This window comes from Pantherophis guttatus, chromosome 16 (genome assembly GCF_059756535.1).
Source record: "Pantherophis guttatus breed Tessera chromosome 16, ASM5975653v1, whole genome shotgun sequence".
NCBI classification, from domain to species: domain Eukaryota; kingdom Metazoa; phylum Chordata; class Lepidosauria; order Squamata; family Colubridae; genus Pantherophis; species Pantherophis guttatus.
In genome coordinates this window covers 11,964,297-11,988,582 of record NC_142078.1, presented here as the reverse complement: position 1 = coordinate 11,988,582, position 24,286 = coordinate 11,964,297, and the positions used below count along the sequence as shown (strand labels likewise).

Genomic DNA, 24,286 nt, shown 5'->3' with positions numbered 1-24,286 from the left:
ATCTTCCATTCCCATTGTCAGGTCCACCTTCGGCTTGGCGCCGCACTGACGTCCTGCCATCAAAGGACTAGGGGGGAGGGTTGGGGACGATGACAAATGGGCAGTAAAACTCTATGCACTATTGTGTGGGAATTTGTAAAAGGGGATGACAGCTGAAGAAAAGCAGATCAACGTGGAACCACAGTTCAAGGCATCTTCAAGGCCGTTTGCCCTGAGCATGGAAAATTACCAGCCCAAATACCTCAGTGTTCCCAAAACACCCCGACGACATCATCACATTGGCTGGATTTCGATCTGTCATGGGGGAAGGGACAGGACTGAAGGATTCCGCCTGACTTTACTGCAACAGGCATCTCTTAGTAAAAGTACCTTTCACTTCAACCAAATGGGAGTCGAGGGTTTTCCTTCCCTAAGGGATCAGACTGGGGCAGATCTGACACCCATGGATTTAGGATTCTTCTGATTTTATCGCACCTGATTTCTGTCCCAGTCCGCAACTTTTGTTTGAGTTCGTTCACACGAGCTGAGACTTCCTCGGGATGAATTAAGCTATCGGCTGTGTGATTCAGTTGCTCCTGTGTGTCTTTCAGTTGCTGCCTCAAGAGATGGTTGTCTTTCTGATAGATAGATAGATAGATAGAGAGAGAGAGACGGGGGGAGGGAGGGAGAGAGAGAGAGAGAGGTTTGAAAGATCACAATGCACCATTACAAAGATGAAATTTATTTATTTTCATTTCGGTCGCAGAATAAAACCTACAGACATCTCATCAGAACATTAACAGTGCCGCACATTTGCAAACAAGATTTATTTATTTTTTTGTCATTCAACTGCTTTGTTGTTATTACAACAAATAATAATTTCTCTAATATAAAGGTTTTGTTAATTTTTAACAGACCTGAATAACCAGAAAAGACAGGTACACAACTGATTTTCACTGAACATTCATCAGGCTAATATTAATTCTTCGAAGGAAAAGAGCTACGAAGGCAATTGGGGAAAAAATATTCTACCTGCAGCAGTTTGAGTTGGGAAAGCAGCTGGTTATTCTCCTGTTCCCTCTCTTCGCACAATTGTGCTTTGGCCAAAGCATTCTCCAAGGCCTGCCTCTCCTTGACAAGCTGAGACTGTTCCACCTGTAACCCCCAATCAGAAAAGAAAAAAAAAAATGAGGTAGAAAGCAAATCTTTCAAAGGAAACTGAAGCAACCTGTCCCCCCAAAATTGAGCTACTGAATATTGATTTACCTTTTGTATCTAAAGGCCCTGAAGATGAAGTTCCCATTTCTCAACCTCCATCGGAATGGAATTTGAGAATGCCTTTGTTGAAATAAATCTGTCCAGAATATCTTTGACACCTTAAAACAGTGGTCCTCAAACTAAGGCCCATGGGCCGGATACGGTCTGCGGAAGCCATTAATCTGGCCTGCGCGGGACCATGAGGCTGCCCCACCCACATCGCCCCACCTATCCCCATCTGCCTTCTGGAGGCTGAGGAGACCAAAAATGGGACATGTGGGCCCATTTTTCGCCTCCCTGGCCTACAGAGAGAGAGAGAGAGAGAGAGAAAGGGAGGGAGGGAAGGAGAGAGAGAGAGAGAGAGAGAGAGAGAGAGAGAGAGAGAGAGAGAGAGAGAGAGAGAGAGAGACAAAGATATAGAGGCAGAGCGGCAGAGAGAGGGAGGGAGGGAGGAAAGGAAGAAGAGAGAGGGGGGAGAGAGGGAGGGGGAGGGAGGGAGAGGGAGAGAGAAACAGAAGTCCCTCACCCCCCCCCCCCCAAGGCAGCCAAATCCCTTCACTAACCTGCTTTCCACCCCTAGGAGCAAAACAAATTAAAGTTTAATTTATGTGTATCATTTACCAGATTGCTCAATTGGCCACCCCCATCCAGTCACATGACACCGGTCCACCCCCCCCCCCCAAATTCTGAGGGATCATGAATTGACCCCGTTTAAAAAGTTTGAGGACCCCTGCCTTAAAACATCACTTCTCGGGAAGGTCCCACTAACAATTCTAAAGCTGGAGAGCTACTAACTTTGATTTCAGACAACAAGATGACGGGGGCCTTTATTTCTATATATGTTTGCCTACCTGAATAATCTGCTTTAAATTCTCCAGCTCTTCCTTCTGCTGGCTGGCTTCAGTGTCTCGAGTCTTCAGCTCGGCTTCCAGCTCAGCCTCATAAGCGCTGATCTCTCCTTGGGCTTCCTGCAAAGCCTCGTTTAGTTCACGTTGCTGTTGGAGAGCCCGTTCCAGGTTCGCAGTTTCCTGAAATCAAAGGTACGTTTGGATTCTTCCTATCAACCTGTCCACACTATTGCACAATGTAGATTGTGGAAACTAATCAAGAAGAGAAGCAACCTAGAACTAAGGAGGAATTTCCTGACAGTGAGGACAATTAATCAGTGGAACAACTTGCCTCCAGAAGTTATGGATGCTCCAACACTGGAAATTTTTAAGAAGAGCCTGGATGGCCATTTGTCTGAAGTGGTGTAGGGTTTCCTGCCTAAGCAGGGGGTTGGACTAGAAGACCTCCAAGGTCCCTTCCAACTCTGTTAATCTGTAAAGGATATTGAGACTCTAGAAAGAGTGCAGAGAAGAGCAACCAGGATGATTAGGGGACTGGAGGCTAAAACATACAAAGAATGGTTGCCGGAACTGGGCACGGCTAGTCTAGTGAAGAGAAGGACTAGGGGAGACATGGTAGCAGTGTTCCAATATCTCAAGAGCTGCCACAAAGAAGAGGGAGTCAAGCTATTCTCCAAAGCACCTTCCAACTCTTGTTATTCTATTCTATTTTATTCTAGATCTGACAGGCACAGTTTCCTTGGTGCTCTCTGAGCTTGCTTGATTTCTTGCACACATTTCGTTACCCAAACTAGGTAACATCATCGGTGCTAGGCTGGAGAGCACCAAGAAGCCCTCATTTCAACCCTGAGCTACAAATATTATCCTTTACTTGGTGCGATTTTCAGTCAAAAAAAGAGAAAGAAAGGGATCTGATCAAAACACATTGCCGAAGCTGGTAAGGGTAATTATAACCTTGAATGGCAAGGCTATAAAGACAGTTGTCTTCATAACTCACTTTTCTGAGGTTTTCGGCATCGATGGCAACTATTTCCAGCTGGTTCCTCTCTTCCTCTACCTCTTCCAGTCTTTTCAGCAAAGCCTCCTTCTCTTTCCGCAGGTCTTTGCACTCATCGGTCGCTTGCTTCGTCTGACTCTTAATGTTCTCGAGGTATTCCTGTAATCCTAGGATGACTTCTTCCAAGTCTTTCTTCAGGGCTTCGTTGGCTGCAATTTGACCTGCGAACAGATATTAATAACAATTCCCAAGCTACCCCAGATGCTTCTTGCAACAAAACCTTTATTGATGCTTAATAAACACCCGCACCCCGTAACATCTGAGGCACACATGGCCAGTTTGCCATAAAGGTTTTGGACGGAAGAGAGGATTGCAAAGGAGAAGGTTACCATCTGTAAGCTGTTGCTCCAAATCCCGGATTTCTTCCGTTTCATTGGCGATCCTGGACAGCACGTTATCCAGGCGGCTTTCCAGTTGCTTATAATGCCTCCTCATCATGTCGAGTTGCTGCTCTTTGCTTGCTTTCTGAGCCTTCATATGAGCCTAGGGACAGAATGGGCAGACGTTGAGCAACAAAGATCTTTTGGAGGCTAAAACATATGAAGAACGGTTGCAGGAATTGAGTATGTCTAGTTTAATGAAAAGAAGGACTAGGCGTGACACGATAGCAGTGTTCCATATTTGAGGGGCTGCCACAGAGAAAAGGGGATCAATCTATTCTCCAAAGCACCTGAGGGCAGGACAAGAAGCAATGGATGGAAACTCATCAAGGAAAGTAGCAACCTAGGACAAAGGAGAAATGTTCTGACAGTGAGGACAATTAATCAGTGGAACGGCTTGCCTTCAGAGGTTGTGGATGCTCCATCACTGGAGGCTTTCAAGAAGAGACTGGACAGCTATTTGTCTGAAATGACGTATATTTGAGCAGAGGTTGGACTAGAAGATCTCTGAGGTTGCTTCCAACTCTATTATTCTATGTTCTATGACAGCTCAAAGCAATGCAAGAAAATGAAAACCAAACACCCTCAACAGCTAACAAAAGTATTATATGCAGTAACTGGTGTTTTTTTTTTTAAAGACCACAAAACCCATTCTAACAACATCTCCTGACAGCTAACAGCCCACCTAAACTGTCCGGATAGCAGGTTTTATTACAGTGCTCCATTTGCACTGACTTAGAAAATAGTTTGTAGGTAGATTCTGCATACTTGATTCCCTCACAAACTGGGGTTCCAGACTACCAATTTCTATCGCTGTCCTGTATTTGGCTATTTCTAATAAAGGTAAAGGTTCCCCTCGCACATGTGCTAGTCATTCCCGACTCTAGGGGGCAGTCCTCATCTCCGTTTCAAAGGCCAGCGCTGTCCAAAGATGTCTCCGTGGTCATGTGGCCGGCATGACTAAACGCCAAAGGTGCACGGAACGCTGTTCCCTTCCCACCAAAGGTGGTCCCTATTTTTCTACTTGCATTTTTTACCTGCTTTCGAACTACTAGGTTGGCAGAAGCTGGGACAAGCAATGGAAGCTCACCCCGTTACGCAGCTCTAGGGATTCGAACCACTGAACTGCCGACCTTTCGATCGACAAGCTCAACGTCTTAGCTACTGAGCCACCACGTCCCTGGCTATTTCTATATCAATAGCAAAAAGAAAAAAAAAAAATGATTGTTTGGACTGTCAACTTCCAAAATAAAAGCAATGGTTAAAAAACAACAACGAGGAATCTCAATACTTAGTCAAACGGTCCCTTTACATAACTGTAGCATCCAGCAATGATTTTAAAAATGCAAAACCGTAATGACACTGATTCCAAGAATGCAATGATTTCAAGATACACTCTTCCAGATTCCCTGAAGCAATGCAAAAAAAGATCGAAGCACGTTTCACTTGAGCACGATCGCACACTCACCAAGCTTCTCGGCCATTGTTGACACACCCACAATCACGCTAGATCCGTCTTCCTTTTTCTACAGTCTATCTACCGCTGAATGCTGTCAACTCCCCTTCAAAGTCCCTGCAGCTGCTGAGCTGCCTCCAGAGTCTTTTGATGGGGGGGGGGGAGGAGGAGGAGAAAACTTACACTGCTTTCTTTGTCTCGTCTCCTTTTCCCCTCCCCGCTCAGCATGTGAAATTCATTGTGGGGAGAAAAATGCAGCAACGGAAGGAGTTGCTTAACTGGGACACAGTTCCCCTAATCTCTTTTCTCGTCTGGCGCATCATCCGCTGTTTGACAGTTGCAACTTGGGGCGAGGAAGTGGTTTTGAAAGAAACCAGCTCCAGAGACCGTGTGAGATTCTTTATGACGCTTGCCCAGCGGGAACGTGCGTGCCAATCCCTGCTTGTCTCGGTTAATTGGGCTCTGCCCTGTTTGCTTTAAATCACAACACAGGAAACTGCCTGTCGGCAGCCAATCAGCTATAGGAGTGGCAGCAGGCACTTCTGCTCTCCGAGAGAGAGGCCGGCCACTGGAGGAAACAGCTTCCTTTTGTTTCGAAAGCATGGGGGGTGGGAGGGATGTCAGTTTGGGAAGGCTGCAATCTTGGCAAGGTTTTCTGTCGGGAGCTTTGTGGCCTGGCGCACAAAAAATTAGTTTGGGACAACAAGTATTCACCCTCACGGGATCGAAAAGCTAGATGGGCTGGTTTGCAAACGATCAACGCTAAAGTAATTTGCGACATTCCGCAATTGCCAAAATAAAATTTTAAAAAATTTGGCTTAATGAAAGTTGGCTTTTGCTAAAGGAACTCTGGGTAGATCGGACCGCATCTAAACTTCCTGCAAACCCATTGGACATCCAGCAATCTGACAATAAACAGAGGCATCTGACTGACGTAATTGGCAAAAACTCAAAAGCTGATTTGAGTTTCTTCGACAGAACAGATCCCAAGTTAAAAAGAAAGCAACCCATTTTAAAACAGGAAGATGTACACACTTACATGTCTTGGGTCTTTAGGATCCAGAGAATCTAGGAAACTTTGCAAGCCTTCTAGCTCCTTTTCCTTTTCCGCCATTTCTTGTCGTTGTTTCTGCATCTGTCCCTCTAGTTCCAGAGCCTCCTCTTGCAGCCGATGAACAAGACGTATCTTGTTGCTCAGCTGCTGCCGAAAACAATCCTTTTCTGCTTCAGATACCTGGAGTTGAAAATGCAGAGAATATAACCAAAGAAACCTGGGGAAGAATGAGCACGCAAGAGATTCTCAAGCTAGAAGCTTAGGTATAAAAACTTGGAATCTCTTGCCATTCAGAAATTGGGGTTCCCATTCCTGCTTAGACGTCAACGTTAATGGAAATTAATTCCAAATATAAGTGCACAGGACTGTGGCTTTTGTTGGTTTCTGGGTCAGTCTTGTGTTTTTATACGCAGCAACATTGCCATAAATGACGAAACTGGAAGATAAAATGCTAAATGTGTTGCTATTGTCATTCCAGATGAAGGATGGTTTTAATGTTTGGCTCTGAAAAGCATCATGTTCTCACTTCCCCAGTTTAAGAGCCGTAAACTGGAATTTTGAAATTTATCCTTTAGGCACAAAAAGACTAAGGTTATGTCTCGCATGAAACCATTTTTTTTATCTTTGGTGTATTGGGTTCAACGCAATACATGAATGGCAAAGCGAAAACATGGTTTAGCACGTTGGGTAAGCATAGCTAGATTTGGTCATCATGCTCCCCATTTGTTCATACCTTTTTCTGGGCGACCGCATCCTGGACTTGTTTAAGCTCCTCAGTGACTTTTAAGACCTGTTGCTCTGCCTGGGCGACTTCATTGTGCAGTGTGGCCAATTTTTCCTGGGCTGGAAAAAAACATGAAAAATTAAGATTCAGTTGAAACGGATTAGATGCCGGTGATGTGAAAGGCATTTCTCTCCTGTTAGAAAAGCAAACCATTTTTAATGTTTAGATAATAATTGCTGCCAAAGCTTTAAAAGGCTTTAAAAGGCACAGGATTTGAGAGGCTGCTAAGGATCAGAGAAGGGTTTAAAAAGAAAGACCAAAGAGCCATGTAATTTGACTTTAAATCTGAATACCCTCTCAAGCTATTTCAGTGCGTCTTACTGGAATCTACCATGCTGGCTAAACCTGTGAGATGAAGAGCTGTCTATTTCAGGTCATCTCTGTGATCACAAGGGATCTGATTCATTTATTGATAGATCAACATCAATCAAATGTTCCTAAAGGTCACCACGATGTAAAAAAGATGTGGAGACTCTAGAAAGAGTGCAGAAAAGAGCAACAAAGATGATTAGAGGGCTGGAGGCTAAAACTTGAAAAACGGTTGCAGGAATTGGGTATGTCTAGTTTAATGAAAAGAAGGACTAGGGGAGACATGATAGCAGTCTTCCAATATCTCAGGGGCTGCCCCAAAGAAGAGGCAGTCAAGCTATTCTCCAAAGCACCTGAGGGCAGGACAAAAGAAGCAACGGGTACAAACTAATCAAGGAGAGAAGCAACTTAGAACTAAGGAGAAATTTCCTGACAGTCAGGACAATTGATCAGTGGGACAACTTGCCTCCAGAAGTTGTGAATGCTCCAACAGTGGAAGTTTTTAAGAAGAGATTAGATAACCATTTGTCTGAAGTGGTGTAGGGTTTCTGCCTAAGCAGGGGGCTGGACTAGAAGACTGCCAAGGTCCCTTCCAACTCTGTTATTCTATTCTAGGTCACCCAAACGTACAGAGGCCTAAGCTCACTGCTCATGATTTCGAGGTAGGAAAAGGAAAGCTGTTGATACCTTCTTTAATCTTCCTCTCTTTCTCTTCAAGCTGTTCATCGAGCGACTGGAGAAGATTCTGTTTAAGATGCTGGGCTTCTTGATGCTCCTCCTTCTCTAGATTTCCCATCTGCATCTGCTGAGCCTTTCTGGGGATGTAACCCTCCATAGCAAACATGTTCCTTTTGTACCTGGCCTTGCCGATGTAAGGACTTTCACCTGGTACGTTGTCAAATTCAACATCCTAAAACAGGAGAAATAATGCAGGAGACACCAGGGATGTTAGAAGATCATCTGTAAATCCAGCAATCTGAACCATGAGACATTTTGGATAGGTTATTTTACTTTTGATTTAACCAATGGATCTTGCTATTAATTCTTATTCAATTAAACAAATAACGAGAAAACTTTGGACAAGTCCCCTTACACTTTTGTGGATTTTTTTTTCCTGAATGCCATCATTCTGCTTAACAACTAATTCCCACAACACTGTCAAATCATTTACTAAGACTGTATTACTATTATTCTTCTCATTCTTACTGGTATCTATCTCTTCCTACTTATGACTATAACCTTGTTGCCTGTATCTTTCAATTATATTGTTTTTACTTGTTTCCTAGTACGATTTGATAGCTTATTAGTTACCTTGACTATCACTAAATGTTGTATCCTTTTATTCTTGATGAATGTATTTTACCCTCCTTATGTACACCTAAGACAAATTCCTTGCCCAATCACACTTGGCTGATAAAGAATTCTATTCTATTCTATTCTATTCTATTCTATTCTATTCTATTCTATTCTATTCGATTCGATTCGATTCGATTCGATTCGATTCCATTCCATTCCATTCCATTCCATTCCATTCCATTCCATTCCATTCCATTCTTTCTGTTCTGTTCTATCTTCTTCAGCCAGCCAATTGGGAATTCTCATATAATACTCTGTTCCCCCCAAAATAAGACATCCCCTGATAATAAGCCCAATCGGGCTTTTGAGTGCATGGCAAGAAGGCCAAGCGCTTATTTTAGGGTTCAGAAAAATATAAGACAGAGTGAAGAAAGCACTCAAAAGGTGTTCCCCAGCTTTGATACTTCCATGTTTTACCTCCTGACTTGGCCCATTCTTAACACGTGGGGCTTTGAGACATGCACTTCAGAAGGTAACCAGGGTCAAGGAAGTCTATATTAGAGGCTTCAACTACGCTGAGCCTCACAAATAAGTATTACCCTCTCACTCTCTCCCAGGATGAAAAGATACCCTGCCATGTATTGGGGCTGCAGTTTCATAGACCATGAAAATGTGGTCCATTTCCAAAAATGACTCTTTTTATTACTTCTTCCATAAGTCTGCAGTGAACCAGAGGAAAAAGTATAGAGTTCTTGGTGCTCTTTGAGTTTGTTGTTTTTTCTTGCAGACGTTTCATTACCCAACTAGGTAACATCATCAGTGCCATCATTAACAGAGGAAGAAATAATCCAATCATCTCGGCACATACTTAATGTGTTTAAGCCCTTCTTCTCTGGTCATTCCACTAAGAACGGGGCTACCAGAAATAGGGCTCCTAAGTTAGACAAAATTTTAGACTGCCGAAAATCAGAACACCCCCTTTCCAAGAATTACCTCCACTGGATAATAGCCCAACGGCTCGAATTTGGCGTCGATTTTATAGAAAGCCAATTCTTGTTCCAGCTCATACTGCTTCTGACAAGCTCGAGTCAGTTCCACGGTTTTCTGCTTCAGCTAATGGAAAATGGAGGGGGTTGTGGTGGTAAAGCAACGTCAGTTTCAGGAAGATGTGGATACATACAAGCAGTAACTTAAGGTCACAGCATAATAGTGAGACTGGATTACAGGCCAAACTAGTTTACGCATCGTGTAAGGCTATGGTTTTTATTAACCATAGTTAATAAAAACACAGTTAAATATTGGACAGTGGATCACATAAAGAATTTAACTTCATATCAAGTCTGCAAGCAATCCATAACCTTAGAATAGGATCTATGGTTGACTAACACCCATTTACATTGCTTTACCAACTCATTTTTGGTTTCCAGTTCGGTCTCCAGGTCTTTATGGCTCTGTTTCTGCTGCTCTTGCTTCTGTTTTAAGGATTTGTTCTGCTCCTCTTGTTGCTGGACTTGCTCTAGCAAACCAGACTGTTTGTTCTGCAAGCATTCTATCTCCTTGGTCATCTGTTCCAGGTCATGTTCCAGGTGTTCTATCTCTTCTGCAAAAGGCAAGCAAGCCAGAAAAACAAACAAAATCACGTTCAGCTTCTTCTTGGCAGGAAAGCAAATAAATAATGCAAATTGGATTGGCAGACCAAACCGAATGTTCGTTTATAACTGAGAGAGAGAAACAGGTAGGAAGGGCTGGTGCCAAAGACAAGGCTGAGGGAAGCCTGTTACACAGTGTGAGGCTATTTACTGACAAGTTCTTGTATCTCAGATAGACCATATTGCAGGGTGGATAAAAATCGATGATTTTTAATTAATTAATTAATAAATAAATAAATATAGGATTTTTAGAAATTTAAATCAATTTTTTTTATTTAAATCGGATTTTTTTTTTATTTTTATCAAATTTATTTTAATAAAATGCTTTTGGAGTAAAAAATCTATCTAAAGATAGTTTTCAATTTAAGATACATTAATAATTTAGTTTATTCAGTATGAAATGGATCTTAGTTATGTAGAGTGAGGCTACTGTCAGTGAGTCTGCAATATTGGGACTGTCAGTGAGTAGTGGGTCAGAGGAGGAGCTGCTGCGGGACAGAAATTACAATTGCTCTTTAAAAATTATGATTTAAATCGAGATAATTTAAATCCTTTTTACTAGTGATTTAAATTGTGATTTAAATCACAATCCACCCTGCCATAAATTACATATAATGTGGGTTACCATCCAACTGCCAGAAACAACCCTTTTCTGTATAAAAGCATGACTACAGCCTAAAAAAAAATTGGAACAGTTCATTTTGTTACAATCCTAAATGTTTCTACATAAGGGGGTTCCACCGAATAGAATAGAATAGAATAGAATAGAATAGAATAGAATAGAATAGAATTTTTTATTGGCCAAGTGTGATTGGACACACAAGGAATTTGCCTTGGTGCATACGTTCTCAGCGTACATACAAAAAAAGATACGTTCATTAATATTAATGCAATATAATATATATTTTTAGAAGAAGCTATCTGAATGCATAATGATAGTTCGAACTGGCACTTACTTACCTAAATTAAATCTTTCAAGGGCTTCCTCCCTGTCACAATTCGTCACCGGCTGGCCCTCAAGATCCTCCAATGACCTCAGATGGAAGATGGTATAGAGACGGTAGTGAGGGAGATTTACCACCGGGTTGTCTGCCAGGAACAGAGAAGTCAAATCTTTAAGAGGCTTCAGTTTGGCTACTTCGTGGAGCTGAAAGGAAATAATACACAATTAATAATTTAATAGATAGATAGATAGATAGATAGATAGATAGATAAATGGAATAAATAATAAAGAGGCACAAGTATTAGATGTTGAGGCATAAGTTAGGGTTAAGTTTTCTACTATAGATAAGTAATGCAACAGACCATGAAATGATAAGCTAAATGGTTCTTTTATGCTAAAACTGAATAGAAATTGATGTAACCAGTTAAGATGTTCTATCAAGCATGGCGCTTCATGTTATAACTCAATTTCTGGAGTTAAAAAAAATCTATTGGCTAGATACAACTGAAAAGAAGTCTGTGTGAATGCTACACAAAGACAAACTGAGCTGAATTCTAAAGTAGGGAAATCTTCAAAAAAGAATACCCGCTTTTTCTAATATAGTACTTTCATAGAGCTTTGCAAATACACAGCAAGAGAACCAAAAATAGAAGCCAACGAAGAGCATTTTAAGGACGCACAAAATGCTTCTTTGTGCAGGAGAGTACATTTTCTTTTTCTTTTTTTTAGCTTTAGGGAATGTTTACCCCAAATTATGTGACCCCGTCCTTGTTTTCCAGCAGAAAGCAAAGATATATTTATAGTGAGTTTCTGCAGGATTCTGCAACTGGTTATCCCATGACTTTGGAAGCTGGTTCTTCTGGCAATAGCAATAGCACTTAGACTTATATACCACGTCACAGTGCTTTACAGCCCACTCTAAGCGGTTTACAGAGTCAGCATATTGCCCCCAACAATCTGGGTCCTCATTTTACCGACTTCGGAAGGATGGAAAGCTGAGACAATCTTGAGCCGGTCAGGACTGAACTCCAGGTTGTGGGCAGAGTTAGCCTGCAATACTGCATTCTAACCACTGTGCCAGCATGGCAGAGTAGAATAAGAATAAACAGAACAGAATAGAATAGAAATATGAAATACGATAGAATAGGGAATAGGGAATAGAATAGAATAGGAATAGGATAATTTATATAACACTTCACAGTGCTTTACAGCTCTAAGCATTTTATAGAGTCAACCCATTGCCCCCAACAATCTAGGTCCTCATTTTAACAACTTTGAAAGGATGGAAGGCTGAGTCAACCTTGAGCTGGTCAGGATCAAACTCGTGGCTATGGGCAGAGTTAGTCTGCAATACTGCATTCTAACCACTGAGCCACCAGGGCTCTTTATTAACAGTCAGTAAAGGTATCGCTAGTATTCCAAGCAGAACTGTTTTCAGAGGTGGCTATATTGTCAGATGGTGGGAAGGATTTAAACAATCACAATAACTACAATGGTACCCAATCCTCTATTAATATACATTGTTGTAGGGTGGAAAATCACTTACTGATGAGATTTTATTTTTTCTTAAATTCAGGATGCGAAGGGACCGGAGTTTTTTCCCCAGCCACACAGGGAGGTGTTCAATCTCATTCCCAGCCAGGTTCAGCTTCTGCAGACTGTGTAAATGTTCAATCCCTTCTATTTTACTGGACAAAAAAAAGAGATGGGTTGACAATCCGGCATATTAAGGTGAGGAACAGGTTCGGATTTTAACATCAATTATAGTTTTTATACAAAGGAAGAGCTGTGATAACATTTCCCCACTCTGCAGGCTACGATTAGAAGAACTGAACAACAGCCCAGCTTAAATAAAAAGCTACGAAGTTACAAGAATACAAGGGCATCTAAACTTACAGGAAGTTTGCTGACATACATTGGTTTGTTGTTACATATTATTTTTCCATGTACTTCTTAGACTACCTCCGTGTACTTGAATCCCTTTACCACAAAAGTGCTAAGATACTGAAAACTGAAACTGAGAGAGAAACTATCGGGAGTTTGTTTATAAAGAATGTGAAAGTTTATCCTTCTCATTTTGCGACACGTTAGTCTTTGGCTGATGCAAGTTTAAAAAATGGGAATAGCCTTATCTGGTTTTTAAAAAAACCTCAAGAAAAGCGTAATCTGTTTTGTAATTATTCACTCTTTTTTCTTGCTCACCTTATTTTATTGAAAGAGAGGTTGAGATCCAATAACTTCAGAAGTTTATCCAATTTTTCAATCTTTTCGATCAGATTATGACTGAGATTTAGGACTTCCAGTTTATTACATTTCTCCAGATTTTCTATGTACTGAAAGGAATAAAAATATGGATTCATCTATTCAGCTCTGCAATCACACTATAAAGCATTAGAAAGTGTTTCTTTAGATCAGGTTTATTTGCAGAATTCCCATAGTCTCTTATTTCCCTGTGGTTGATGGTTGTTAAAGTACAAAGCACCAGACACAAACCTTAAATTTCTTCCCTCCATCTTTACCAAGAGAAAGATTCAGAGCGGTTATGCGTGCCAGATTCTCTTGCTTGGCGAGCTTTTTAAGAAGAGGTTCTGTTATGTATCGGATACCTGGACTGCCATCTGAAATCAATAGCAAGGTGTTTGAGGTAGTAAGTGACATAGAAACTGAACAAGGAACAATCTAAGCATTATCAAAGCCATAGAGGTGAATTCTGGGAGCTGAAGTCCACACATCTTAAAATGGCTGAGGTTGACAAACACTGTACTAAACATATAAGCGGCCTCTGTTAACTCCGTTAACATTCTTGGTGCCACACAATATAAAAACTTTAAAATCAAACATTTAATGCACAATAGCAGGAGAAAAGCACCACACTTCCTCTCCACCCACTTCAAATGGGTGAACTGGCCTGAAATCCTTATGCTGGGGATAGAAATCATATTCATATCGGATGAACTGATAAGCCAAAAGAGAATTGTGAAGTACAGATAGTTCTTGATTTACAACCACAGCTGAAATTTCTGTTAAGCAAGACAGCTGTTAAGTGAATTTGGCCCCATTTTACGACCGTTCTCGCCACCGTTGTAAAGTGAACCTCTGCATTTCTTAGTTAACAAAGTTGTTAAGTGAATCCATTGACTTTGCTTATCCGAAAGTCATAAAAGGGAATCACATGACCTCAGGACACTGCAACCATCATAACTAAGAGTCAGTTGCTAAAGGTCTTAATTTTGATCATGTGAACATGGGGATACTGCAAAGGTCGTAGAAAAACGGTCATAAGTCACTTTTTTCAGTGCAGTTGCAACTTTGAACTGTCACTAAATGAACGGTTGTAAGTCGACGACTATCTGTAGTGTATTTTTCTAAAAAAATATATAAAAGAGCCATTGTTTAGATCTCTTAAGCAAAGTCCCTGCAGGAAAGCTGCAACGTTTTATATAATCCATCACTGATTATTACAATACCTGTATCGCTTTCTCGATCTACCTCTCCTTGATATCTTTGACCCGTTGGCTGATGGGTCGACGGAATTCCTTCTGTGTCCAGTGGAGACGATGACCTGCTACGGATGATTGCAGGAGACTTTGGACTCCGAGAGCGGGACGGAGACATCTGTGGCTTCCCCAGGGATGTTTTCTGTGGCTGGCCTCTCCTCATCGCATAGACCTCTGCATGTCATACGGCAAAAAGCTGAAAGGAAAGAGATCTGTGCTTTCCAAGCGGCATAACCAATTTAGCAGCTGCTTCACCGTAAAATGAGAGAAGTCAGCAACTTTTAAACCGGCTCCCCTCCAAAGTATTAACCTGCCCTGCACAAACTTTTCATAATAAGGGAAATCAACTAGAAGACATGTTCCCCAAGGCGGTCTAGTTTTACAGCTCCATCTTTGCTTACTCACTGCATGCCTTTTTTCCGGAAGTTGTGGTTCCCCTTCAGCGCATAAAGACTTTAGCAGATGTTACAGTTAAAAAACTGTAAAGCTTTTGCAGTTCCAAAGAAATTTCTGTTTACTTTACTTTACTGAAGGGATTTCTGTTCAAGAAATCCCTTCAGTGCTTACCCCGATATTTTGCTTGTGTTGCCTACCTTGAAGTCTCCGATTACAAGCCTAGATTGCAGATATCAAGATGACACCCTCATCTGAATCGGCAAAATGAGAACTACTTTTTTTAAAGATAAAGCCAGAGACCACAGTTTTACCTTTAGGAGGGAAGCAGCTGCCTTGAAAGTAAGATCTGAGCTTGTGTTTGGAAGGCGTATAGCTATTTCTGCATAATCTGTTCTCTACTTAGATGGACACTTATGAAAGCAGTGCCTCAATTTTATTTTGTTATTTAATTTTTTTTTAAATGTGCCTTTGATGGTTTCTATGTTCTTTCCTTTGGGCATGTTTCTACTGGTATACAAAAGAGCCAGTCATTGTTGGAAAGTAGCTTAAACTAAAATCAGGAAAAACATATCAGTCGCTCTTTTGTTTTCGTTTCTCTTGCCTTGATGTACAGGTAGTCCTTGAATTACAGACCACAATTGAGCCCAGAATTTATGTCGCTAAGTGAGACATTTGTTGAGCTTTGCCTCATTTTATGACTTTTCTTACCACAGTTGTTAAGTATATCACTGCAATTGTTAGTCACACGGTTGTTAAGCAAATCTGGCTTCCCCACTGACTTTGTGTGTCAGAAGATCACAAAAGGTGATCTTGCCAAGCACCTGAATTTTGATCACTGACCGTGGGGATGCTGCAAGGGTCATAAGTGTGAAATATGGTCATAAGTCACTTTTTTCAGTGCTGTTGTAACTTTGAACAGTCACTAAATGAATTGTTGTAAGTAGAAGACTACCTGTAACTGGGTTTGCCCAATACAAGGAATCAATCACTCACTTCTAATATGTCATCCACTTCAGGGTGCTCTGAGTAATTTATATTTCAGTGTCACTCAAGGGCAGAAAATCTGGTTAATTCCATAAGCCATATTTTAACCATTAATAAATACAACCAAGACAGACATTTATTATTTTGCACTTTCGAACAAGCACTTCTTTTGAAAACATTGAACTGGGGGTGGGAAGAGTTCCTATAATAGAAAAAGGAAGAAAGAGTTTCAAATTTGGATGGATTTCTTTCAAGGGGCAAGATACCATGTATCAAAAACTCTTATTGTAACAATTTAAACAGAATCCCTAAAAAGCAAAGCAAAACATACCAGTCCTGGATTTTTTTTTCTTTAAAAAAAAATACCTGGGAAAAAAATAACAATTTCAATATTTGCACAATAAAATAACAAAACTAAAGGCTGCCTGGCAAGATTGTAACATAGTGGAGAAGATGCAAACAAAACAACAGAAAAAAGGGGTCGAATTTTAGGTGGGAAGGACCCGCGCCAAGCAGAAAATTGAAAAATTAGTAGAAAATACAAATATAAAAAATAATTTTAAGAAAAAAATTACAGTTATGTGTAGAGTATAGGAGACGCTTTGGACTACAGTTCCCATTAGCCAGCCTTGGGGTTGGGGGAGACTGATGGGGACTGCCTCTCTTGCAACAGCCTGGTTTATGGAAACTGTAGTCCAAAGCATCTCTTACAATATAACCATAATTCTATTTATTTTATTTTTTTTGGTATTTATTAAATTTTCAGTTTTTTTTAAAAAAAACAAGTGATCATTTTAAAGCAGGGAGAAAAGCTCTCCTTTGCAAGAAGGGACGATCCCTATCAGCCCCCCCACCCCACCCCGGAGGTGGCTGATGGGACTTGTAATCCAAATCACACACACAGTATAAACCCAACTCACCCTCTCAATCCTAAAAAAACACGCTGCAAAAAAAAATAAATAACGGGGATATTTTTTAAAAAAACCGGGCCTCCAATATTCCCGGCCTCTCATGGGACACAAGGGGAGAAGAGGATGGCTGCCTGACGGATGGGATTTGTAGTCCAAAGGGCGGGGCGAAAGGGTCCTCAGATGGGGCGGGGGGGACGTGGAGGGGCCAAACCTTGAGGAGAAGGCATTACGCACTCACACACACACACACACACTCACATACAGAGCCGCAGCCTCCAAAATCTGCCTCACCTGTGCGGCCGCGGCCCACCTGGCCGTGACGAGCCGCCTCGCGCGGCGCGCGTTGCTTCCCGCCGTCTCCATGGCAACCGCTGAGAGAGCCAGCCGCCTTTGGGCCCTTAACGCGAGGTAGGAAACAACCCGCCCGCGCGCGCTCGCTCACTCCCCTCTGTGCGCGTGCGCACGAGCTCGCGCTCGAGCTCGAGCTCGAGAGAGCGCGCTTTCCCGCCCAAGCGCCCTCGGGAGACGCCGCCCTCGCGGATCTTTCCCCACGCCCACCTCGCCCCGCCATTGGCTGCTCTGAAAACCCGTCCCTCGGATTGGCCGAGAGTCCCTCTCTCTCCGAGGGGCGGGGCGGGAGCATTTAAAAACTCGGCGGGCTCCTCAGCTGTGTCTAAAAATTAGCAAGCTGCGCTGCCGAGGCGGTAGCGCTCTCTCGTTCCTTGAAAGGGACGATGCTGTGGGGCGCCGTAGAGGCTAAAAAATAGAGAGATAGAAATAGAAATAGATAGATAGATAGATTTCAACGGCGCCTCGCAGCCCAAGACCTCGAGCTCGAGGCCGGGCAGGGCCTTTTGAGCTTTTGAGGTAATTTCTGAGACTTTTTATACGTTGTAGGATACTGAGGGGAGCGCGAGTTCTTTAGATAATTAATAGTCTTTATTGTTTCTCGGGGAGTAAAGGATAGTTCCTGTGGTAATTTTAACCACGGTGTGTGTTCTTAGGAGTAAAAAAACGCTAGGGGCGGCTTTTGAGGTAATATCTCAACAGTAGTGTTATTTAAAGGACTCCCTCAGGTGACGGTAGATAGTTATTTCAGTCTTACCAATACGGTTTCCCTCAGGGAATAACGCAAACCAATGAAGTGATTCTAGTCAAGGCTCAAGTTCTTAAAATACTGGTAGAACCTGAGGTAATAGCCAAGTCCTGTTAAAAAAGGACCAAACCGCCACAGGTGAATAAGAGTTAAAAAGAGCTTTATAGGTAAAATTACCTCAGGAGCTGACCTCGCTTAGGAATAAAGTCGACTCTTGGGACCTGAGGAAATTTTAGTCAAGGTGCCTTAAAAGAAGCAAATGTGTGGAGGACTTTAGTTACTTCAAGTAACTAAAGATAAAAAATTAAAATTGCTTCAGGTCCAGGAGTTGCCCTTACTTTCTTCAAATAAACTCTGCTCCTGAGGTAATTTTAGTCAAGGGCTCCTTAAAAAGAAGCAAAATTCAAGTCAACTAAAAACAAAAATTAACTAAAATTACTTCAGGTTCAGGAGTTAAGCTTACTTTCTTCAAATAAAGTCAGTTCTTGAAAACTGAGGTAAATTTAGCCAAGGCTCAAGTTCTTAAAAGACAGGTGGAACCTGAGGTAATCTCAGCCATGTCCTTTTAAAAGGACCAAACCACCATAGGTGAATAAGAGTTAAAATGAGCTTTTTGGAGTAAAGTCTGAGGTAATAATAGCCATATTCTTGCAGATTTTTAAAAAAAGCACTGCAAGTAAGTGGAGGGGAAAGTTAATTAAAATTACTTCAGCAGCTGATTTGACTCTGAGGATTAAGGCTGAGGCAATTTTAGCCAGGTGCAGTTAAAAGGGCTAGACTACCACAGGTGAACAAGCATTAAAATTATCTTAAAGGCAAAATTGCTTCAGCACCTGGAGGTTCCCTTACTTTCTTGAATAAAGTCAACTCTTGGGACTTGAGGAAATTTTAATCAAGACTCAAGTTCTTAAAAGTAGCAAAAGATGTACAGGACTAGTTACTTCAAGTAACTAAAGGCAAAAATTAACAAAAATTGCTTCAGGTCCAGGAATTGAGCTCACTTTCTTCAAATAAAGTCAGTTCTTGAGGAAATTTTAGCCAGGGCTCAAGTTCTTAGAGTGGTCTAAAAGACTGGTGGAACCTGAGGTACTCTCAGCTATATCCTTTTAAAAGGACTGGTGGACTGAACCACCACAGGTGAATACGAGTTAAAATTAGCTTTAAAAGGTAAAATTGCCTCAGGAACTGACAATGCTCTCAGGAATAAAGTGAATTCTTGAGGCCTGAGGTAATTTTAGCCGAGGCTCAAGTTCTTAGAGTAAAATACTGATGGAACCTGAGGTAATTTCAGCCATGTCCTTTTAAAAGGACCGAACCACCACAGGTGAATAAGAGTTAAATTAGCTTTGGAATAAAGTCTGAGGTAATAATAGCCATGTCCTTGCAGACTAAAGAGTACTGTAAGTAAATGCAGGGGAAAGTTAATTAAAATTACTTCAGGGCCCAGGAGTTAGGCATTGATTTGACTCTGAGGAATAAGGCTGAGGCAATTTTAGCAAGGTGCATTAGCTTAATTAGTTTAATTACATAGCTTAAAGGCAAAATTGCTTCAGTACCTGGAGTTGCCCTTGGTTTCTTGAGTAAAGTCAACTCATGGGATCTGAGGAAATTTTAGTCAAGGCTCAAGTCCTTAAAAGAAGCAAATATGTATAGGACTAGTTACTTCAAGTAACTAAAGGCAAAAAATTAACTAAAATTGCTTCAGGTCCATGAATTAACTTTCTTGAAATAAAGTGAGCTCTTCAGGACTGAGGTAATTTTAGTCAAGGCTCAAACTCTTTAGCCAAGGCTTTTACTCTTAAGAGTAAAAGACTGGTGGAACCTGAGTAATCTCAGCCATATTAAAGGGACTAAACTACCCTAGGTGAGTAAGAGTTAACATTAGCTTTAAAAGGTAAAATTGCCTCAGGAGCTGACAATGGTCTCATGAATACAGTGAATTCTTGGCGCCTGAGGTAATTTTAACCAAGGCTCAAGTCCTTAAAAGAAGCAAAACTTGTAACAGGACTAGCTACTTCAAGTATCTAATAGTTAAACTTAATTAAAATTACTTCAAGTCCAGGAGCTAACCTTACTTTCTTGGAGGAAGGTAAACTCTCAAGACATGAGGCAATTTTAGGGATGCTTCCTGTTCCCCGAGAGTAAGAGAAACTGCTGGGATTAGAGGCCTTTACAGTAGGAACAGTAAAACCTGTGGTCTGAGATATTCTCAAGGGCACAAGGTTCCAATTCATTCTATCATGCTTTCTTTCACTTGTAGGATAAAGCATATAAAAGCCCCTTTGTAAAATTACTTGATTGGTTTTCTAGTCTCTGAACATTAGTTGGTCATTTCGTGACATTGATCTTTTTTATCTCAAAGGCATGAATCCAAACTAGACGAAGAAGAAGACATCAACAGTAAGACAGATGGTTTCATTCACTCTCCAATATATACCAGTAATGAAAGTGAGGAAGCCTGGCAGGTACTGTTTGCAACATGTTTATTACTGCAGAAATCTTTGGGCCTTGCTAAAGTTTACTCTAAGGCTTGCTTTAGCAAAGATTTTAAAAAAACATTACAAAGTATCACAACATATGTAACAAACTACATAAGTATCAAAACATTTCTGATGCAACATAATATTGGATATTGGCTCTGATTCTTAGAACCAGAGAGGCCCGCACAAGCATTCCACATATAAACACAGCCTGGAGATGGGGGTTATGCCCCTACTTATAGAGGTCTTTCAGTCCCTGAACTTCCACTCTTGACGCTCACACTGAATGAGCCTGGGAGCGCTACCTGTCTCATTGAGTCTGTGAGCAGAAACTGGGAGACTCACACTGGAAGTCCTCTCTGGGGTTGCCCTGGGGGACCCTTTCAGTCCCTGAGCAAGCAGTGAGGGTGAATCACATTGGAAGAGACAACAGCGCTCAGCTAGAAGCCTCCTCCAGTGCGTGAGGACCCCCTCAGTGAGACTCAGACTGCAAGGGAATCATTTGGGATCACCTCCCTCCCACCTTCAAACCCTTAGAAATAATGCCAGTGCCAGCCAGACTTCTTAGAACTGAAAATGAACCTGGTGATACAATTTGATACGAGGTATACCATTAAAGGAGACTATTTGTGGCACTATTTCTTGTTAGGTTCTTTGGAAGTTCCTTGATTAGGGCATTGTAGGGTTATTACAATGCTCACCTGTATGGTTTTTGGAAGTGCAGTTACACGAAATTGCAAACATCAGCAATTCTCATGTTTGAGCAGTGTTTCTAGCATGTACAAGGACACAGGGTGAAACAATGTATAACCTGTAACATTTGCCGCTTTCAGTGTATCTTGTGTAGCTATCATCATTAACCCTAACCCTAACCCTAACCATAACCCAAAACTATTTAATTTGATTTTAATTCCACTTTTAAATTTTGTATGTATGTATTTTATTGTTTGGCTGTGCACCGCCCTGAGTCCTTCGGGAGTAGGGCGGTATAGAAATAAAATAAAATAAATAAATAAAAAATTATAGAGTTTAGAGATTTCTGCCTGGCATCACTAGCCATGGTGATGCTTCTTAGAACCAGAAAGCAAAACAATGATAATAGATTTATCTGGCATAATTGTAGCCACAGTGATGGTTCTTAGAACCAGAAAGAAAACCTCAATGGCCATTTTTAATGCTAGTGTGGCCAGTGATAGATAATAGATTTCATACCTTCCTTGCCTGGCATAAATTTAGCCACAGTGATGGTTCTTAGAACCAGAAAGAAAACCTCAATGGCCATTTTTAATGCTAGTGTGGCCAGTGATAGATAATAAATTTCATACCTTTCTTGCCTGGCATAAATTTAGCCACAGTGATGGTTCTTAGAACCAGAAAGAAAACCTCAATGGCCATTTTTAATGCTAGGTATGGCCGGTGATAGATAATAGATTTCATACCTTCCTTGCCTGGCATAAATTTAGCCACAGTGATGGTTCTTAGAACCAGAAAGAAAACCTCAATGGCCATTTTTAATGCTAGTGTGGCCAGTGATAGATAATAAATTTCATACCTTTCTTGCCTGGCATAAATTTAGCCACAGTGATGGTTCTTAGAACCAGAAAGGAAACCTAAACGGACATTTTTAATGCTAGGTGTGGCCAGTGATAGATAATAAATTTCATACCTTTCTTGCCTGGCATAATTTTAGCCCTGGCAGTGGTTCTTAGAACCAGAAAGAAAACCTCAATGGCCATTTTTAATGCTAGATATGGCCAGTGATAGATAATAATTTCATACCTTTCTTGCCTAGCATAAATTTAGCCACAGTAATGGTTCTTAGAACCAGAAAGAAAACCTCAATGGCCATTTTTAATGCTAGGTGTCACTGTTGATCGATTATAGGCTATAGTTTTCTGCCTGGCGCCACCTTAGCTAAGGCAATGGTTCTTAGAACCAGAAAAACTCAATGGCCATTTTTAATGTTTGGTATGGCAAATGAAAAATAATGGACTTGAGAGGGTTCTTGCCTGGCGTAATTTTAGCCAGCGTGATGGTTTTTAGAACCCAAAACAACCTCAACTGCCATTTTTAATGTTAGCCATGGCTGGTGATTGGTAATATATTTTATACCTTTTTGGTATAATTCTAGCCCTGGAACTGGCTATTAGAACCAGAAAGAAATACGTATTGGCCATTTTTAATGCTAGGTATGGCCAGTGATTGATAATAGATTTCATAGCTTTCTTGCCTGGTGTAAATTTAGCCATGGTGATAGTTCTTAGAACCAGAAAGAAAACCTCAATAGCCCTTTTTAATGCTAGGAATGGGGTGTTGATAGATTATGCCTGGCATAACTTTAGCCAGCACGATGGTTCTTAGAACCAGAAAGAAAACCTCAGTGGCCATTTTTAATGCTAGATGTGGCTGGTGATCTGTAATATATTTTATATCTTTTTTGCCTGGCATAATTTTAGCCCTGGCACTGGTTCTTAAAACCAGAAAGGAAAACTTAATGGCCATTTTTAATGCTAGGTATGGCCTGTGATTGATAATAGATTTCATAGCTTTCTTCCCTGGAATAAATTTAGCCCTGGCAGTGGTTCTTAGAACCAGAAAGAAAACCTCAATGGCCCTTTTTAATGCTACGTGTGGCTGTTGATTGATTATAGACTTTATACTTTTCTGCCTGGCATTACGTCAGCTAAGGCAATGGTTCTTAGAACCAGAAAATCTCAATGGCCATTTTTAATGGCCATTGGTATGGCCAATGAAAAATAATGGACTTGAGAGTGTTCTTGCCTGGTGTAATTTTAGCCATGGCGCTGGTTTTTAGAACCCAAAAAAACCTCAACTGCCATTTTTAATGCTAGATGCGGCTGGTGATCTGTAATATATTTTATATATTTTATGCCTGGCATAATTTTAGCCCTGGCACTGGTTCTTAGAACCAGAAAGGAAAACTTAATGGCCATTTTTAATGCTAGGTATGGCCTGTGATTGATAATAGATTTCATAGCTTTATTGCCTGGCGTAAATTTAGCCCTGGCAGTGGTTCTTACAACCAGAAAGAAAACCTCAATGGCCCTTTTTAATGTTTTGCATGGCCAATGATTAATAGATTTGAGAGTGCTCTTGCCTGGCGTAATTTTAGCCATGGCGATGGTTTTTAGAACCCAAAAAAATCTCAACTGCCATTTTTAATGCTAGATGTAGCTGGTGATCTGTAATATATTTTATATCTTTTTTGCCTGGCATAATTTTAGCCCTGGCATTGGTTCTTAAAACCAGAAAGGAAAACTTAATGGCCATTTTTAATGCTAGGTATGGCCTGTGATTGATAATAGATTTCATAGCTTTCTTGCCTGGCGTAAATTTAGCCCTGGCAGTGGTTCTTAGAACCAGAAAGAAAACCTCAATGGCCCTTTTTAATGTTTTGCATGGCCAATGATTAATAGATTTGAGAGTGCTCTTGCCTGGCGTAATTTTAGCCATGGCGATGGTTTTTAGAACCCAAAAAAACCTCAACTGCCATTTTTAATGCTAGATGTGGCTGGTGATCTGTAATATATTTATCTTTTTTGCCTGGCATAAATTTAGCCCTGGCACTGGTTCTTAGAACCAGAAAGAAAACCTCAATGGCCCTTTTAATGTTTTGCATGGCCAATGATTAATAGATTTGAGAGTGTTCTTGCCTGGCGTAATTTAGCCATGGCGATGGTTCTTAGAACTGGAAAGGGAACCTCAATGGCACTTTTCTAATGCTAGATGTGGCCATTGATCCACAAAAGATTTTATAGCTTTGTAGTTTTAGAAACTCAGGGGAGGAACAATTGCACTCTTGCTGCCAAATGTTCCTCGAAAGAGACAGCGCTTCCTGGGCATGACTCAGGAAGAAAGGAAAGCGAAAGAAGAAAAAAGAAGGAAGAAA

General features: G+C 41.1%; 1 protein-coding gene and 1 long non-coding RNA gene across 2 annotated transcripts in view; one reads left to right on the top strand and one right to left on the bottom strand.

The window, feature by feature from the left end:
* The window catches only part of CNTRL (centriolin), a 44,966-nt gene extending 27,623 nt beyond the window's left edge, over positions 1 to 17,343 (bottom strand). Inside the window, exons 1-16 of the mRNA XM_034416631.3 lie at positions 17,092 to 17,343; positions 14,480 to 14,705; positions 13,506 to 13,630; positions 13,215 to 13,345; positions 12,559 to 12,700; positions 11,030 to 11,216; positions 9,827 to 10,020; positions 9,414 to 9,533; positions 7,812 to 8,034; positions 6,765 to 6,874; positions 6,017 to 6,211; positions 3,471 to 3,624; positions 3,082 to 3,302; positions 2,088 to 2,264; positions 1,012 to 1,134; positions 475 to 617 (exon numbers count right to left, since the gene is read on the bottom strand). Coding sequence (XP_034272522.2) covers positions 475 to 617; positions 1,012 to 1,134; positions 2,088 to 2,264; positions 3,082 to 3,302; positions 3,471 to 3,624; positions 6,017 to 6,211; positions 6,765 to 6,874; positions 7,812 to 8,034; positions 9,414 to 9,533; positions 9,827 to 10,020; positions 11,030 to 11,216; positions 12,559 to 12,700; positions 13,215 to 13,345; positions 13,506 to 13,630; positions 14,480 to 14,672 — 2,438 coding nt within the window. The 5' untranslated portion in view covers positions 14,673 to 14,705; positions 17,092 to 17,343. The remainder of the gene's footprint in view (positions 1 to 474; positions 618 to 1,011; positions 1,135 to 2,087; positions 2,265 to 3,081; positions 3,303 to 3,470; positions 3,625 to 6,016; positions 6,212 to 6,764; positions 6,875 to 7,811; positions 8,035 to 9,413; positions 9,534 to 9,826; positions 10,021 to 11,029; positions 11,217 to 12,558; positions 12,701 to 13,214; positions 13,346 to 13,505; positions 13,631 to 14,479; positions 14,706 to 17,091) is intronic.
* Positions 17,201 to 23,996, top strand: LOC148111802 (uncharacterized). The gene is made up of 2 exons (XR_015730239.1): positions 17,201 to 17,667; positions 20,259 to 23,996. It is a non-coding gene; the product is annotated as an uncharacterized LOC148111802 (long non-coding RNA).
* Positions 23,997 to 24,286: the final 290 nt, after the last annotated feature.